The sequence below is a fragment of the Porites lutea genome, chromosome 11, assembly GCF_958299795.1.
Source record: "Porites lutea chromosome 11, jaPorLute2.1, whole genome shotgun sequence".
NCBI lineage: Eukaryota > Metazoa > Cnidaria > Anthozoa > Scleractinia > Poritidae > Porites > Porites lutea.
In genome coordinates, this window is record NC_133211.1 from 12414357 (window position 1) to 12433860 (window position 19504).

Sequence of the window (19504 nt, forward strand, 5' to 3'; positions counted from 1 at the left end):
ACTCCAGCCTTGGTTGATTACATAACTGTAAAATGGCCTATTCAGTCAATGAGACTGTCCCTATTCTCGGAGTTGATTCTGGCAGATCCAGGCGAGGGGCCTTGGGGGGGCCCAGGCTACCCCTTACTTTTAGACCAAATTGAGGCTCAAAGGGTCCAAAACTTTTGGGGGGAGACCAGTTCCCCCCTTATCTAAGGGTCTGGATGACCGGGCCCCCCCTTTATCTCAAGGTCTGGATCCAGCACTGTTCAAAACCTGTTGTTTTGCGTATTGAGGGGGAAGCCATGTTGCTGTTGGTACTGATTTTACCATTGTATTTGCGCTTTTCCTGTCGCTGTAGCAGTTTCAACCCATCTTTGTGTCATTTGTTCATGCCATTGCTGCTGTCTTATGTTGCTGTTTCAAGGCCATGTTGCTTGCTGGAATTTTACCCTAGAAGGGCCTCCTTTATCTTTTGCAAATACTATAATAAAATGTAATAGCAAATCTGAATGTGTAGAATGGTATTCCATTGTTTAAATTACTTTTTTTTTTAATCAAAAACAGGACACTCAGTACATCTCAAAAGGAAAATTAATGTTTGATTGGACATCTTTTGTAAAGATGATCATATAAAATCAGTCTTTGCCACACTCCAACAGCTAATTTTGGTTCTACCAAACCATCCAGCGTGCAAAGAAAGTACTGTCCGATAGCCCGGGGCTAGTGGATTTTGCTATCGGGCTAGTGAATTCTGTTTTTAACTTGCCCGACGGGCAGGTGATGTTTTATGAGGAATTTGAATAACAGAAGAACAAAAAGCTTTTGGGGCTAGTTGAAATGACGTCTGGGCTAGTAAATGCTAGCTTCAGCTTGCCCGAAGGGCAAGCTGTAAAAGTGATTTTCTTTGCACCCTGCCATCTCTTAACAAGTTAGAGAACTGAGATGTTGGTAGGGGGTACTAATGACCCCTCTCAGTCCTTTGTCAAGAAAAGAAGATAATATAGTATGTAACTCGTAATAAATCCACCTTGGCTACCTCTGACAGCTGCACTGTACTAAAAATGATTAATGTTGTCAACATGATCATGATACTAAAACATTTAATGCAGGCCAATCTTAAGGTTATAATGTTGTTGTCTCTTTTACAAAAACTTTTATCAGGTACCTCACTTTGATGGTGATAAAATTAATTTGTAAAACTATTACCAACCAAGCAACAACAACAATATTGGTTAATAAACTGGAAATAATACTAAAACTTCAAGTCACATTTTTTAAACGCCATTATCTTATCTTTTTCAGCTGTTGATTTCAATGCCCCTTGCTACCAATCAATAGGGTTGTAATAAAGAATAAAGTTTAAATGCAACTAAAACATTTTGTTATCAATAAATTTATCATCTGGTCAGACTGAAGTAGGAAGTTAAATTTAATACAGGTAAGTAACACCAGAAGAGTTTTACATGAATGGCTTTCTTCAGCAAACTCAGAAAGTGATGATATATTACATGCCTTGATATGCGGTTCCAAAAGATACAAGCAGTGATTTTGTTACAAATAGTTATGGTGAGTCCTGGGACTCATCATCGACATGTGAAAAATCATGAGTCCCTGTCAATAACCAATGAGTCCCAGTTCAAAAAAACAAGGAGTCCTAAATTGAAAATGCTTTGCCCTTTATGTAACTAGACAGTTAATCTGGAGACAGAGGTCAAAACTCAGAAAAATCGCACAAACAGGATATTCTACCAAAAATTCTTCAAATTGATTGATCATTCTTTGCCTCCTATGGGACGTACGCCATGAATTATTTCATTTTAACTTCCAATTTTTTTATGTACACTATATACCTTATAATAATATTTTTATTGAGCATGCAAAGAAAGTAGTGTCTGATAGCCCGGGACTAGACAGTTGATTTTGCTTTTGGGCTAGTGAATTCTGTTTTTTACTTGCCCGACAGACAAGTGATGTTTGCTGAGGAATTTGAATAACAGAAGAACTGTGAAATTAATTCTGCTTGTCAAAACGCTTATAGGGCTAGTTGAGATGACGTCTGGGCTAGTAAATGCTAGCTTCAACTTGCGCGAATGGCAAGCTGTAAAAATGATTTTCTTTGCACCCTGTTATCTCTGTGAAATTTATTTTTTCAACCTCTCATTGCCCTAGCTACCTGTAGTTAAGAACAGTTACTGTTGTAGAAATCAACTGGGACTAAAAGGTTTCTGTATTCACTGTCACGGTTGGTACTGCTGTGTTAACTCAAAAGCCTTGGTTATTTAACGATTTTTTATGAGTATAATTTACAATGTAAGTCAGTGTCATCATGGATCTTTCAAGGCCTCCTCTTTCTCTGTTGGGCAGTTTTATCCCATTTTTAATCAGACAACTGTGATTTCAACATCATCTTCAACACCTTGTGCAGCCAATTCAGCAAGAACATTGTCCAAGTAATTAGGGTCTGGATAGCCATGTCCCATGTGGTTTGAAAATGCTTCTGTTTTATGATGAATTTCATTCCAAACGACAGTGTCTTGTTCCCCAGTTGTTGATGATGTTCCTATGGTGAACACTAGTCTTCGTTTCCAGGCTTCGTTGAGAAGCCTTAAAACCTGTCACAACAAGAGAATGAATCATGCTGCGAAGGCTTCAGCTTCAAACTGATACCTCAAAGATAAGGTTGTTTAAAAAACTTGGCCACAGCTTTCAACCCACTTCTTTCGGTCAAAAATAGTCATGACTGTGTGTTAGTTAACTGCCAGACATTTTTTAATCAAACATGTAAGATAAATAATAGTTATCCTGACTACCAGAAGTTTTTGTAGAGGACTTTATCATATCCAGAGAAAGTCTGAAGATTTCCAAAGATGAACATGCATCAGAATATGACAGTTTAGACCAAAAGCTGTGAAATGTTGGGGGCCAGAGCTTCAAATGAAGAAAACAAGGGAATCAAATGGAGAGAGTGACAGAGGGTCCTCAAATTTACATGTATGTCATTAAGGGCCTACTAATGATAAAATAAATCACATAACACCACCTTTTTTCCTTTTTGGTTATCGGGAAGATAACATGTTCTTGGAAAACCCCTTGCACTGTATATTTTTCCAGGATTAGGATGTTCTGGTCCCTGAAATAACAATGTTTTGTTAGTTTCCTATTCTCCTCCAGGTTTTGAAGGTATTGAAAAGAATAAAGTCTCACTGTAAGATACTGTCTAGAGGACAATTGCTGATATTCAGAGTCAAAGCTTAATAGTCCAGGGCTCAGTTGTTCAAAGGCCGATAAGCGCTTAAAGCCTGGGGTTAAAGAGCATTTTCTCGGATAATTTTCTCTGTTATTTTTAGCGCTTCTAATCGTCGACTTGTAAACAAAAAGAATTAAAACTGAAATGCTTTTTAGCTTTCAACCCTGGGTTATTTTAACCCAGCTTTGAACAACCCGTCCAAGAAAGATTTCCGCATGTACTGCAAGCAAATTAATAATATCATTCAACACTTCCTCTAAGTAACTGTTCATTAAAACTGCCTGCCATTACGTGACTGAGTGAAATGGGGCACAGCCTGCTTTAATTATTGTATTAAGGATAAGTTACTCTCTTCTCTGTAAATGCAAACATTTGAATGAGACATGCCTGTATTCCTCCTCTAAAGTCATAAGTTATTGTAATCATTCCACAGTCAGGGTGTCCAGGAAGGCTTTGGTGTAAGCGACGCACATCCATGTTACCCTCCTTTGGCTGAATACCATGTTTGACACCATGAATTGCCTTACACGTTGGGCACTGCAAACTTCCATCCTGGGAATATAAAAATTTTTTTTGAAAAATTGAGGTAAAGCAACAAACCACCGAGTCCTGTTGAAGTACGTGTATAAAATGTTGTTTGTTGATTGTTACTTCTTGTGATGTTCTAAAAAAAAACAATTAAACTGCCTGTTTATGCTATGATCACAAATAACGTCTGCCACCTCAAAATTTTCATCAGCCTTACAGCTCTTCAGAACCTCTAATTTAACTGGACCCCTATAGGTAGCAGCTCTTTTGTTTTCGCGCTAGGTTCCTCTGTTAACTTTGTTTGTTCATTGCTTTCTAACCAATCCCATAAGGTCTTCCGAGAGCTGCAAGGTCGCCCAAAATTTTAGTGATGGTGAAAAAAATAATGTTAGCATATAAACAGAACACTGTAAGTTACAAGATCCTTAGTTTATTGTAAAAAAAAAACACACACTAGTCATTGTGAAATCAAGTTTGTAATTAAGTATAATGCAATTCAGAAGGAGATCTAAAAGGGACCAGCTAACTTGCAACTACATAAAGCTACCTTAAAATGGCTTTTACTGCAACGCAATATTGTTGCTTAATTGGTAAGGTACTTGGAAAAGGCCTTCAAGCAATGTGAAAAATTTATTGTTCATTTAAAGTCTTTTCGCATGCACCTGTTTGCTTGATCCCTTAAAATCTTGTCTCAGACCACAGTTATTACTGTGAAGAAATCCATAAGTCACTCACTTTTGCTCCACTGTTGTACATTGCCTGCAAACAAGAGGCATGAAATGAATGCTTGCATTTGTCCAGCTGTTTGATGGTGCAAGCTTCTTTGGTGCTTTCACATTCATCATAAAATGAGGAGATGTTACAGAGCTTTTCAAAACAAATGGCACAATCCTAGAAACAAAAGAAACTTATTAAAAAGATTTACTTTTAAATTTACGAAAAGTTAATCACAAAACACTCGAATGTCTCTTTATCACTATCTCATTGTGCTTGTTTATAATTCAGTTTTGTTTTTTCTTTAAAACCATTGTTGCACTGGTACGCAAACCAAAATAATCTGACAAAGCCTAAGTTACTATTTTTTTAAAATCTACTGTGTAGGATATTTCTTTATTTATTTGCTGCAGAATTTATGTTTTGTAGGTTATGTTGAAACCCCATTAATGTAACCATGCAAAAAGCATGAAAATTTGGTAAGTATTAATAAGGGTTTCAGGTAAGAAAACCCTGAGTGATTTATGTTTGGGCTGAAAAAATGTGGCCACACTAATTACTAATGCCGTCATTTCAGATAATCAGGGCTTGCAAAAAGGCCCTGTCCAGTCACGCAGGACAAATAAATTTCCCTGTCTAGTAAGTCATGCCCAAGTCATGACTAAGCATCGCATTTATGCTAAACAGCAAACGTGAGATTCAAGTTGAGAAATTTTCAGAATGAGAAATGAGCAGATAAAAAGAGCTTCAAACATGCACAGAATTGGAGTGAATCAACCGATTTTGATGCAGTTATGATGAACAGTAAATGACAAGTAAAGGGGAAACTTGGTCACATGTTACAAATTCATGTTTGCCATAAACGCGATGCTTAATCTCACTAATAAATCCTCTTGTTATATAAATGTGGCTGAATCTGCGAGTGGGCAAGCTGAAGCAAATCCTGTGATCTGAATGGCAGACGATGAAGATGGAAAGATGGGCCCATGACCTTAACTTTGTCTTGGTCCATAAAAAAGCAAAAAACAACTTGGCCAATATCCAGCCATCTTGACTTCCTCATGCTTGGTCAAGAACACACAAATCTAAATCATAACTTAGACAATGCCCTTGATGAGCATTTATTTCAGCACTGCTTATCCACAGGACAAGCTGAAATTCAAGTGTTCTTCAGGCCCTGATAATGGGGTGGTCATAAGGCAGGGTCCAGTGTAAATGCTAATATTTTCCTTTTAATCTTAAGTTTGATGTCAACTCATTCATTTGCCACAATCAGAGGTTCTACAATATCCAAACAACGTAAAGCTACATTACAGAAATTAGGTGACTGCTGTGGGATAGTAAGAAGGATGAGTTGTAACATTCATTCTTGATTACCACCTGATTGAGTAAGCTGGGTTACTTGCTATATACATAATTAGTATGGGTAATCAAATGGAGACAAGTGAAAGGCTTGGGAAATTATTAGGATTTGGACAAAACGCGCATGAAAATATTCCCTAATTTCACGAGTATACAATTTGATTACCTATTAATATCATAGGTGACAAATTACGTTAGCAGTCTTGGATTTTTGACATGTTTATCCTGGATTGTATCGATCGAGAACTCCACTCTCTCAAATTTTTAGACCTTAAATTTGGCTTATAAAGTTCAGAATTTTTCAGACTTTTTCGGAAAAATACCTGTTAGAATCCTTCTTGATGTTCTCTTGTGTGTTCAGGTTTTCTAAAGCGCCTTTTTCTGTCCTGACATCTTCATTCACGGCATTTTAAAACTTCGTCACCATCTTGACACTGAGACGTACGAAAGGGTTGCCATGGCAATTTTGTAATTTCACATGTGAAATTACAAATTAACGCTGAAATTTCGCGCCAAAATTAAGGGGTAATTCGTCACCTATGATATTACAAGCACAATTACCTCATCAGGAGCAGTTTTCAAATCATGGCAGAATTTAGAGAGAGGATCTCCACCAGTAGCAGTAAATTCACCTTTGAGGAAACAAAAAAAAATCTATACAAAACACTGATTGGTTATTAAAAAGGAGTTTAGCCCCTGTTCAACAAAACTGTGTTCTAAGTCATAATGAAGTTCATGGCTAATCATGGCATCTAAGCATTATTTTATCATAAGTATTAAGAAGGCATATATGTTACAGGTCAAAATTACATTCAGGTTAAAATTTTGTAATTTATAATATTAACAATTTTTTTTGCAATTTTCTTTGTTTCCTAGCCCTAATTCATGAATAATTAGGGCTAGGAGATACAGAAAATAGAGAATCAACATGGTTAACCTGAATTTAATTTTGACCTGTAACATATTCATGTAGATGAATGAAATAATTTGGGGTTTTACTGATTGTCTTAAGCTGTGGTCTACATTAGACTACCTAAAAACACTGGCTTTATCAGTAATTTGCATTAACCCAACAAAGTTATTATTATAAAGCTGTTAATATTGCTTCCTACACTCTCCTAGAACCGAGGCCAATCCTTAATCCTGAGGTACCAGGGGAGTTTTTTATTTGATGGACAGAAACCTTCTCAGTATGTGAGCCGTTCCTAGGATTATTATTATTATTATTATTATTATTATTATTATTATTATTATTATTATTATTATTATTATCAGTAGTAGTAGTAGTTGTAGTCATAACATTAACATTATTGTTAATCATTATTATTATTGAATAACTAGCCAAACAAAATTATCCTGTAGTTAAGTGAACTGATTAATTTTAAGGCTCTAGCTTGCGAACTGATATAGAAATTTATTAGACACAAAGACCCAATCCTTGTTCACAGCAGTGATTGCCTTTATTTTTTACTATGGAATATTGTAGAGTTTGAGAAAAACAGGTATTACCTTGGGAGTGCTCCACCTTAACTTTTTTAGATCTTGCTCCTCTAACTGCAGTCTTTGCACCTTTACTGGTAACGCCAGATTTTGAAGCTCTGGTGTTACTTGAAGCCACATGGCCATTGACAGTAGCTGTGGCATGCAAACTGTTATTTGGTGACATACTAGGAGTACTAACGTCTTGAGTTCCAGCTGTGGGGTAACTTTGACCGGTTAACCTACGAACATGCCTCTGAAATTTTGTATGTTTATTAATTTGTATCTCTGCCTTAATATCCAAGACATTTGGGATTCCAAGTGGAGTATTGCTCAAATCTATAAACCGTTCCTTAGCTCTACGACTCTTCTCGATAGCTTCAGATGTAGGAATATCATATGCTGTCCATGCAAAATCATTAAACCATTCCCATCTCAGTCCTCTCCCAGGAACAGAATTGCTTGGGTATACACTTCTTCGGATGCTCCGTACAGTACCTGGGTTAAGAAAATAAAAAGTAATGTATAATAAGAATTTATTATGAAATCAATATTAATCCTTTCACTACTGAAGCAGCCAAAAGCGGCCAGTCAGAAATGACATATTTTTCCTAGAGCGGCCAAAAGCAGCCACAAGAAAAGGGTGCAAAAAAATGTGCTGTATACCCTAGGTAAGGCAGTCTTTGTCAATACTTATTGTTCCATTGTTAAGGGCAGGCATAAACCAATCAAATCACATGAACTGCGCATACAAAACTATTGCATGAGGCAAGTAGTGAAGGGCCGATTGGATTCGCTACGAAGATGTACCTGGGTGAATCTTTTGCACAGGATTTGTATACTGGATTTCTCTTACTCCATTAAACACACCAAAAGCCAGATGGTTGATTATTTCCTTCTTTAATTTGTCTATTAGCTAGCTATAGATATTCAGTAGATTTGTGTTGCACAAATTTGAACATGCTTTAGATTTGTATTTTATCTTTGTTTATCAATATTGCTGCCAATGAATCAAAGCGATTTTTGGTTCTGACAATGATAGTAAGAGTAATTTAAGCTTTAGTGATGTGAATGTTGATAGACTTATCTGACATCGAAGTGCAAGAATTTTGTGAGGAGGAAAGTAGCGAAAGAGAGTCTGAAGACAGTAAAAGCGACAACAACTCAGTCGCAAGTGATGAACTCCGGCTTATAGCCAGCAATTCCAGAAAGTTTTTCTCACCTACCTTTTTGCGATGGAATGGCAATAATAAATCGCTTTCCTTTTGTAGTATCACAGAATCCTTTGTTCTCAAGCCTTTGAAAACCTTAAAAACTAACAAAGCTATAGGACTGGATCGCCCCAGCACGACTATTGAAGGACTCAGCTGAATGCATGGCACCTATACTGATCAGACTTTTTAACCTGTTACTTGAGGCAAGCACTTTTCCATCGATTTGGAAATGTAGTAAGGTGACTGCTTTATTCAAAGGTGGTGATCGTACCGATGGTAACAACTGCACGCCAATCACAGTACTCCCAACCATTAGCAAGATCCTAAAGCAGGCCGTGCACCAACAGCTGTACAAGTTTTTATCAGCGAGTAAATTACTTACTCCAAATCAATTTGGTTTCCCCCCTAAACTTTCAACTTTAACTGCCTTTGCTCATTTTGCAGACAACATACTACTAGTCTTGATAAAGGCAGCTTCAATGGAGCAGTTTTCTTAGATCTTTCGAAGGCTCTCAATACAGTGGACCATGTGCTTCTTATTGAAAAACTTAAGACCATTGGAGCTAGCTCTCAAGTTGTGAAGTGGTTTGCCTCATACCTTGAAAGTCGGTATCAAGTCACATCTGTTGAAAACTGCCAGTCGACTAAACAAAAGGTTCTTGTTGGGGTACCCCAAGGAAGCATCCTTGGGCCTCTTCTTTTTCCACTATACGTTAACGACCTTCCCAACTGTTTAGAGCATTGCCAGGTAGTCATGTATGCCGACGACACAGTGATTTACTTCAGTGTAAATTCCTGTCAAAACATTGAATACCAGCTGAATGCGGACCTTAACAATCTTGCCAAATGGTTTAACAACAACTATCTCACCTTAAATACATCGAAATCGAAGTTTGCATTGTCTGGTGGTGATAGAAGGTTGCAAACCTGTCAAGGTATCAAGCTTGTCATTGATCACAAAAACCTTGAGAGTGAAGATTGAATCAAGTATCTACAATGTGCTGTCATTCAAAAGAACCTGACTTGGAATGACCATATTGAATCACTGATTGCAAAAGTAAATCAAAGAAGTGGCTTGTTAAATCGTATCAAACATCTATTGCCTTTGGATGCGTGAGTTGCATTATACAATGCCTTAATTTTGAGTTCCCTGATACTAACTGGGGAGACAGAGATAATATTACACTAACGCATGATTTACAGGTCTTGCAAAATAAGGCTACCAAAGTTATCCTTGATTTGCCCAACTATGCTTCATCGACCACTCTCGGATGGCCTACCTTATCTCAAGAGCACCTTGTACGTAGATACATTACCACTTTTAAGTACATCCACAGACTTGTGGATCACAATTTTAATACTTTGAGAAACTCAAACATCGAGAGTTATAAGACTAGAAGAAGAAACACTTTCTGTCTTCCTCTCGCTAAAAGGAATTACGGAAAGCAGACTTTTTTATCAATGCGCTAAGGAATGGAACATTTTAGACGCATCTTTTAAAGAAATTAACTCTCTTCTTTTTTTTAAACAGAACATTAAAAGCTGTATATTTTAGATATTTTATAGCTTTTAATATTTTAATGGACATTTTAACATTTTTAACCTCCAGCTTGTATAAGTTAGGTTTTTAGTTCTTAACTTCTTACTTATTACTATTACTTATTCATTTATCTAAGCTCATTTATTTTTCTATTGTTTTACAGGACCTCAATGAATTAATCACTCTTTGTGAAGTGAGCTTCCTGTATAAAAATTGTTATTATTAGTTTCCACTTCAGATGTTTAAAATTCTCACATGGGTGACATGGATTGTGCTGATCAGCTTCGTTCTTTTTATATGTGTGGGGTGGCAATCAAAAAAGTGGTATAGATACATATTTTGGTTTCTTTTTAATATATTTTTTGTAATTATTTTGTTCTTGAATCAGAACGTGTTGGATTGAAGGGCAAAACACTTGATTTCAAACTTTACCTCACACACCAACACCAATGATCGATGGTTTCTTGCAATGAAAGCAAAAGCGAAGATGGAACAAGATTCCAAACTGAACCATGCTGTACCCCCAAATCAATATGTTTCAGCTTGTATGGAGGGAAACAAATCTGGCATGTTTGTTATATTTCTAAAAATGTCCCTTGTTTTCTTGTAAAAAGGTAAGCTATATTATGATGGATTGCAAATAAATTCTCATTCAAAGTTTGACAACAGGCACTGCGAATGGCAGCAAATTTGAATTTTTTTCGTTACTTGGGATATTATCTTAAATATCTTGTGAATGCAGGGATGATTGTCTTTATTAATTCTTCAGACTAATAAAATGACTTCTTGGCTTCATGTCTGTGTAGTTTATTGTGTGAAACAAGGCTCTGAAATCCACTGAGCATGCATGTTTTGATTAAGTATCACAGCCATCTTAGATCCTTGATAATTGTTCAGGAAGATGGGGGGTTGGGGCCCATTACCTTGTAGTAGTAAAGGGTTAAATTAAGGACATGACCACTTGTATGCAATAAATGAAAGACTAAAAGATAATTGTATCAATTTTATAGTTTTAACTTCTTCAAAGACCAAAATGTCACTCTTACTATTGATAATGGCATCTAAAAGGTTTAATAACACGTTAAGGCAACAATGACAGCCGAAAGCATCTTCAAGTTCTCAGCTACATTGTTTTAAAGTTTGTCATGTAGTTCTCCCTAGAGACTGCATGATAAGTGAATATTCTGCATAGGCCTAGTGGATACCAGCACCTCTCTCTACCAAACCTGGTTTCAACATTGTATGTGAGATATAAATGTTATGCTCGCATGACTCCAACCATACAGATCCTTCTACAATTGGGTTGGAGTGTACCTTAAATTTAATAGCAATATGCTCTAATCGGCTGAATTTCGACAAGTGGACATTTTCATCTTGTTCTTTCTAAATATCTCAGGTAACCTATAATTTCACAAATTAATAATAATAATAATAATGGAATTTATTTCGCTTTTATACATCGCTGTTCTAAGCGCTTTACAATGTAAAAAAGGACATAAGAATATCATTAAGCACAAGCTTACATATAACCCTACTGTACACAACTTAAAAAGGAAAGGAAAAAACAACAACAACAACAACAACAAAAACAAATATGACGTCACATTTCCCTACTTTATTACTTCCGCCTTTTGCTAACGGTCTCAGAGTTTTTCACCTTTCCTCTATTACCCTGTATTTAAAATGTATGATTCAACGATTTTTACCTGTTTCCAAATTCCGTTGTTCGTTTTTCGTCAAATCAACTTCATAAACACTTAAGTCACTGGAACAATCTCCCAACTTGACTGGAGGTACCCTTTTGGACGTGCTTCGTTTGATACTTAAGTAGCTCCTCTCTAAGTGATGAACAGCCTTCAATTCGTAAGGAATCCAGAGATTTACTCGTTCTTCCCATTCCCAAACTACCACACCGCTGGTTTGGGAAGCGGTAGCCATCCCATAAGGGAAAAAAACGGCGCAACGAAACGAAAAATGGAATCAAAATATGCCGTCACTCCACTAACTTTCCCGCCTGCCTTGGGGACCGCGCCTGTTAGGCCGAGAGAGATGGAAACGATAGATTATTACTTTTGATTGGTCGGTCCTAAGCCAACCAATGAAAAATGTTCATTTACAAGGAAATGATGACGTAAAGAGCTTATTGTGACGAAACCGGTTTGCCAAGGTTTTTTCGAGAAATATTTGGATTCTGCTGCTCGTGGCAACGGGGAAGCAGCCATATTGAAATTATGGTCAACTGAGTTAGGGGTTGGGATTTTTATATTGATTTCTTCGTTTTCATCGCTGCCGATCGCAGGGTGGTATTCAGAATGGCGGGAACGCTAGCTCAGGCTCGCGTACAACTCCAAAATGCAGAAAGTTCTATCCTTTTTATGCAACAAGAACATGCGAAAACGCTGCAAGGCCTCTACGCTGAAATCAATAAACTTCAGAAGAAATGCGGAGGTATGGGTCATTTTTACTCGTAAACTCCCGTTTGATTTCGTGAGAATAACATTCTATTTTTTAATTTTTAGAACTGACTTTCAAATTAGCGATGAATGCTACCAGTTCTAGCGGAGATGAGGGTAAGTTTTGGATGATTTCCAGCGACGTTCGATTCTCCGTGTGATATTCTCAGTGTAAGCTTAATATTATTTACGCGGGTACAAAGGCGAACAGATGTTTTACCTTCCTTTTTTAAAAAATTATCCAAATAACAAAATATATTTTTGAAATCAATTAAGTCTCCGTCCCGTGAAGAATCCAACGAATTTTTAGTTTCAATATATCTATTTATTTAGTTCTTGTGTTAAAATAGTGTAAAAGTGTTGAAAGTTCGACTTGAATTTAATGGCGAAAAATGTTTTAGTGAACCGGTTTCGAAGGAAAAACATTTTCTTTAAGAATGCATGAACTTGTGATTTACTGTATTTGTACTTATTCCGGAGTGAGAGATCTTCATTTATACTTTTTGAATTTCTATCTCTTTGTCATCCATGTTTTTTGGGAAGTATTGCTTTAATTTGTTAAGAACCTTAGTCTATTGCATCCAATTCATCTTTTAGAGCGGATAGATTTTCCTTGGGTTTTTAATTGTTAATTATTCAACAACGTGGCTGTAAGTACTTCAAGAAACCGCAATTTTTTGTACTCTAGAAATAGCATCAGTGTTTTTACTTTATATATGTTGAAGGACAAAATTTAATGTATGATCCCAAATTTAAAGACAAATTGTTACAATTAAAATTTATTAAATTCAGAGGCCCTTTTAGGGAAAATTCTTTCAAAGGACATTCTTTGGCAACAAATGACGGAAAGATGGATTGCAACTTCAGCTCCAACAAAAACAAGGGCAAATGCCGTACGAAACTACGTGGTTAGCCCTTCAATACCTGGAAATAAGAGTTTTGAAATTCATCCGAGGGACATATATACTTTAAGAGTTTGATGTAGATGTTAACAGCTAAACTGAATTTTTTTTTATTTTCATTTACAGGACAAGTCAAGCAGAGTTTAGATGAGTCAGAAAAGATTTTAAATGAGTTAAAAACTGAGAATGTGGAACTTAAAGGGATCATTGAAGTGAAGAATAAAAGGATTGTCATACTTGAAGGACAGTTAAAAAGTTTGAACCAAAAGTATGTGAAAGATCTTTCTGATAAGGAATCTAATTTGGCTGTGGTAGTAAAGGAACTGGAGAAGAAATCGGACACTGTTGCTTATCTGACTTCGCAACTACATAGTAATAAACTTCGTCAGTCTGGAAGGCGTAATCAAAGCAGACCATCAAGTGTCAAAAATGCTAAAGAAATATCACATGAAGCAAAGGAAACAGCAGCTCAAAGTGTAGCCACTACTGGCCATATTTCATCTCAGGTAGAGGCGTCCCCACCTTCAAGGACACCTGTACCACCATCTGAGGGTACTCCTTCTAATGCACACCGACGTTATCGACGATCTGTAACATCTCCAGCTTCACAGGATGTTAAGGCATTAAGTAGCAAAATGAAGACTTCAAGAGCTGTGGGGATACAGGCTTCTCCAAATGAGATTCAGCTCAATGTTTCTCCAGTAAAATCAAGTACAGGAATGCCCCTACGCTCAAAACGAGCTTCATCACCCTCAAGACCAGGCTTGGGAATTTCTAGAGCTTTGCAGCGATCTGCAGGGAGGGACAAGCCTTTACCAGATGATTATGTTGAGTTCCTGAAAACTGGCACTAGACCTGAACCCCAAGTTGTTGTACGTGCTGCTCCTGAACCCTTACCTCCAATTTCAGCAAATGAAAGACTTTCAACAACACCAAAACCTCCATATACTGGAAGAGTACAGATGACGCGGGGTCACTCCTCCCAGGGAGTACCTGCAGCTATTTACACAGTGGCCCCCGAGGGAGATGGTCCTGTGGCAGTAGAGGATGTTGGAAAAATTATTGTGTCACCATTAAGTTCGCCAGAGAAGGGATGGCGGCACAGGCAGCAGCCACAGCAGCAAAATGGACCAGACTAATAGGGGTGCATGTTGTTGCCATGTAAATGTTTAGTGAGGGTATTAGGAAAAGCAATTTCAGTGTAAAATAATATGTACATTCTTTCTTGTAAATAGTGTGCATAACCTTAGTTTTCAAGATGTTTTTTTTATCCTCTCAGTAAGAAAAACAGTTTTACACTCTTCATCATTGTTTGTATTGTACAGAATACATTGATAAATTCACAACGACAAGTTCTGTAATGGAGGCAGACTAAAGATGATTTTTTGTTATGATTGAAGGTTTTTAGTAATTTTGTTATGGTCTTTTAACAGTTTCTCTTTTTACAATCAATGTCACAAATCCTAGTGCACAAGTATTTCTTCTGAACCTATAAATATGCATGTAAGATAGAAAAAGAGTGTTTAGGTTTTTTCTGGTGTTAAGTTGCATGTGATTTCAAAGGTAATTCATTGCAAAAACAATATTGTAAGCTTAAGTAGAAATTAAACTGATAGACCTACATCAACTGTTTTGTATTATAAGAGTAAATTATAGCTGCTGTAAACATACAAAAGCGATGTGAATTCAAAACACCAAAATAGACTGTAAATGATTAAAATAATGTTTTTGAGTTGTGCACATAGTGATATTATTGTTTTGTCTGTGTGTCTACCCATGTGACTAGGACCAAAGGAAAGCATAAGCTAGTTAAGTCCCAGAAACTGCTCATGATGCAATATGATTTTTTCTTTATACCTTATCTTATCATATTTGGGACCCGTTTCTCAAAAGTCCTGTTACCTTTACAGGCCCAAAGCAATATTTTGAAATAAAAATCTAGAAACAAAACAACTTTCCGTCCCGGTAATTATAAGGATTTTCGAGTAATGGACTCCTGAACACACGAACAAGGGACTTTTGTAATTTATTCTAAAAAGAAAAATATGTGATTTACCCAGAATTCCGAGGAGGCATCACTGTAGTCCGTGCTGTTATAACGAAGAACGTACAGTCAAAATATGCAGGTGGTCTACAGTAAAACACACAATCAAGCTCCTCACAGCTGGGGCAGCTGTAGTGTCAGCTATAACATGTTACTATACTTCGATCTCGATCCTTTTTTCCGCGGCCAGGAGCTTGTTTCTCGAAAGTCCCGGTAACTTTTCGGTAATACGATGTAACCGTATCATCAGTTAACGAAGCAAAAGTGACCTGTGTGCTAGGAACTGTGCTACTATTCAACAGGTTTTGATTTTAGAATTTGCCTTCGGGCCCGAATAATTACCGAGCCTTTCGAGAAACGGGCCCCGGAACCGAAATTCCCGTTCCTCGTCGTTCAGTCTTTCTTTGCTCCGAAACCACACAGAAACGCTTCCTACGCAGGCTAAAGCAAACGGCTTTTCTTCTCTATTTTAATTTTTTTTTCTTCAATTTCTCTATTTGCTTTTCGGCTGGTGTCAGACTGGGTTCATAGCTGCGTTTTCTTTTCTTATTTGCATTTTTCCCCATTATTTACCATTTATTTTTGTTTTGTCTTGCTTTTTATCATTTTTATAAGCGTTTTTCTTTTTATTATTTGCGTTTTCGTACGTTCTTATTTGCATTTGAGCCTTATGCGTATCTTAGCAAGAAAATATGGGCGGACAGACAGGGATGTGGACAAGGATGCACTAGTCCCCAAACACAAGAATCTTTGCCCTAACAAGCTGACTGGAAACAGGAAGGTGAGTTTGAAGTTTGTAACGCTGCAACCATGTTATCGATCGTGCAGGCAGTTTATGTCCAACCGATCGGCATTCTAAACTGAAAAACGCGGATATTTTCGTTTTTTCTTAGTTTGTCTTTTGTCGGGATTTCATTTACTTGCTACCGCTACTTTTTAGTCATGTCGCTTGTCGGAATTACCTCGACATACCCTTCTTGCTCTCGTCTTAGCGTCAACCATTGTTCTTTCAAAAGTCCTAGCCATTAACAATACTTTCTTTGTCTGTTTGTGGGTGTGTGTGTTTGTGTTTTTTCCAGGCTCGTCTAACAATGTCGTGTGTTTTTGCTTTGTTTCTCGTATTAAATGGTCATTATAGTTTCTCTCCTGCACGAAAGGTTTGTGACCGTTTGATGTTCATTAGTTAATTTAAAGTAGTCCTATGCCAGCTCAGACTCACGATAGAACTTGAGAAATTAAATCTAGGTTTGAAAACGAAACTACAGCAGTACAGCTACCATCATTCTCTTAAAACAGGCTTAATGTCGTATTATCTATGAACGGGAATGTTGAATTTTTAGAGAGAAGTATAGAGGTGGCGTATTTTTAAGAAAGAGTTACAGTCTTCACCACAAGTTTTTGTGCGTGAGTGTCAACATTTTCCAAGAGTTTTGAACGCCATTTCATCATGTGTGCAGTATTTTCTTTTTGGATAATAGCCAGCCACTTATGACTTATTGGAATTAGGCCTGTCTCGATTATGCTCTTAAAATGCTCCAATCATGTACATCACAAGAACGCATTCATTATACTTGAATTAAAGTTGTGAGGTAGCCTCATGCAGTGCATGTGGCTACAGAAGGTGGGCATTGGGGCCGACTCGCAAAAAATCGCCCAGACTCACAAACCGCCAACAGTACCTCAAAAGGGAGAGTTTGTCCCCCCGCAGGCTAGATAAAAGACGAATGTGACACGAACTTAGTAGTAGAGCATATGGACTAGGTTACAGGTTCGATTCCTATTGAGAGTGACTCGGAATTTTTCTTCCGAGAACCGCCTGTGTCACTGAATGAAAAATGTATCTGTTTGTTGAAAGGTGGCACGTGGTGTCTCTTACAAAGAGAGTTAAAACAATAAAACTGTGATTTCGGAACCTAAAATAAGTGTCCGTACGTCCGTAATAGCGAAGCCCATTGTGTGTACAGTGGGAGTTTCTCTCAGAGACATTTTCACGCGGCCGATTCCGAAACATCCGCGGCCATGCGGGAGAAAAAGCCTCTGTTAAGGAGATACTGTAAGACTTTCCGGGGATTTCGCTCCTCTCCGTATTATCTGGGGTATCTGTATTAGCGCGGTGTTAGCAAAGCGAGAGCTGACTATTTTATCCAAAATTATAGGCTAACAAGAGATCATAAAGAATCTCTTGAGGCGAATTAATCAGAGCGGCTTAACTGGAACAGGACTCGTGAACTTGTGAGTTTCTGTGAATATTTCCACTAATTTTATAGGCTGCGTAGCGGGCGCTAGGAAATAATGGGCGCAAGAAAGAACCCCATTATTTCCTAGCGCCTGCCACGCATGCGCAGGCGACTGATTGTGGATGTTGAAAAGCCAAAAAGTTCCTTTAGCTCTTGCGTGAAAAGCCGGTGTATATGCAGAAGTTTTTTCTCACTTCTTCGCCGGTCGTGGCTTTGGCCGGCGGCTGACACCAGGGCGGATGGCTGACACCGAAGCATCCCGCCGCACGGGGAAGAAAACTCCAGCCCCCAGGGAAGAGAACTCATAACAGGGGCTGGAGTGGAAGTGGTGTAACTCCTTCACATTTTAGACATTTTATTTAACTTTATTCTCTTATAGCTAAAGTGCAAATAATCATGAATATTTTTTCTAACGTAGAAGACCTTCACCAATCGAATAAAGTGGTTTTCTCCATAACAACCTATCGGCCATCACACCATCCTATCAATCTTCCTCGGAGCGGTACCAATAATCGCACGGGGCCTGACGCTTTCTCATCAGTAACACGCTGTTCGCTTCATTCATTCTCATCATGATCTCCTCGCTCGCATGAGACTAATCTCGTACCCAGATCTTCACTCTGTTTTTACACTGAAAAGTGGCCGTGGGAGATCTGGGTACGAGATTAGCATGAGACTTTGATCTCAGCTTCTTCAGGTTCGGCCGGGGGGGGGGGGGGGGGGGGGAGTGGTATACCAGTATACCCGAAAAAAATTCGCCAAATTACCCAAAATTCATCCAAATATACCCAAAATTATACCCAGGTATACTTTATACCTGAAATTCAAAGAAAGTGATATACCGAATACCCGTATTTAAGCTGCAATATACCGTACACCCGATTTAAAAAGCCCCTGTGTACCGCATACCCCAAAACCCTGGCCGACCCTGTTTCTTGGTCCACGTGAAGTTAATGAATGCCGAGAAGCATCACTAAAACCAATATAAAATCGAAGTATTGTTGAAAAGCTTTCGCATACTGCGATTTGATATTAAAACGCATTTTTTTTCCATTTTGCTAGGAGGAAGGGGCGAAGGGGGTTATCCAGGTGATTCTGTCTTGCCTTTCATTGTTCCACGTTTATATTGAGTCATTTCTGACCGCACGATCCCCCGGATAGATTAATACTTATCAACCAAACCAGAAGCATTTTGTGGTTATATGCTTCTGACCAAACTTAACGCACAATAGCAACCATTGTTGAAGGTCTAAATGACCTAAATGTCGGCTTGTCCCTATTGCGTTCGGCAGCTTTTGATAAACTAGCTTTTGGCGTTGCCCATAGCAACTCTTTTCGCTGCTCTAGCAACCTCGAGCAACGGCAGCTTTCTGAGCAATTTTTGAGCAAAATAAAGGTTTAGAAAAAGAAAAAGTCAACGAGTTCACAGAAAAATTCAAGTTATGCGAATTTCTTAAGTTAATCTATCAGCCTAGAGGGTAAGCTTAACCCATATTTGCGAACAACTATTTAAAGGCTAGTTTCAAGCAATTTTTCTTGAACGATGTCAACAATTATTGTGAAGAATGGAAAGCAAAGCTTTTAATGAACGTTCATATTCAAAAACTATCAATAAATTTAGGTAGCAACTTTTGAAATTTAGTTAGCAACCTTCTGGATTTTTGGCAATTTTTTAGCAACTATTTGACATTCCAGTAAGCAACTTTCCATAGCTTATGTCTAAGACTACTCTATTGCCACGTTAGTTGGTTTGCCTGTGCATTAGCTGGTCAAGATTCTTCCCATAATCCCTTGCTGTTACG

General features: G+C 37.8%; 2 protein-coding genes across 2 annotated transcripts; one reads left to right on the forward strand and one right to left on the reverse strand.

Annotated features, from left to right (window-relative positions):
* Window positions 1–555: 555 nt before the first annotated feature.
* Window positions 556–12089, reverse strand: LOC140952198 (probable E3 ubiquitin-protein ligase DTX2). The gene is made up of 7 exons (XM_073401618.1): window positions 11773–12089; window positions 7343–7810; window positions 6395–6465; window positions 4493–4648; window positions 3617–3781; window positions 3023–3112; window positions 556–2594 (listed from the first exon to the last, which is right to left on the reverse strand). The coding sequence occupies exons 1-7, from the start codon at window positions 12002–12004 to the stop codon at window positions 2364–2366; spliced, it is 1413 nt and encodes a 470-aa protein (XP_073257719.1). The 5' UTR covers window positions 12005–12089; the 3' UTR covers window positions 556–2363.
* Window positions 12090–12248: 159 nt separating this feature from the next.
* Window positions 12249–15159, forward strand: LOC140952309 (uncharacterized). Its single transcript, XM_073401732.1, has 3 exons — window positions 12249–12514; window positions 12586–12636; window positions 13548–15159. The coding sequence occupies exons 1-3, from the start codon at window positions 12379–12381 to the stop codon at window positions 14558–14560; spliced, it is 1200 nt and encodes a 399-aa protein (XP_073257833.1). The 5' UTR covers window positions 12249–12378; the 3' UTR covers window positions 14561–15159.
* Window positions 15160–19504: the final 4345 nt, after the last annotated feature.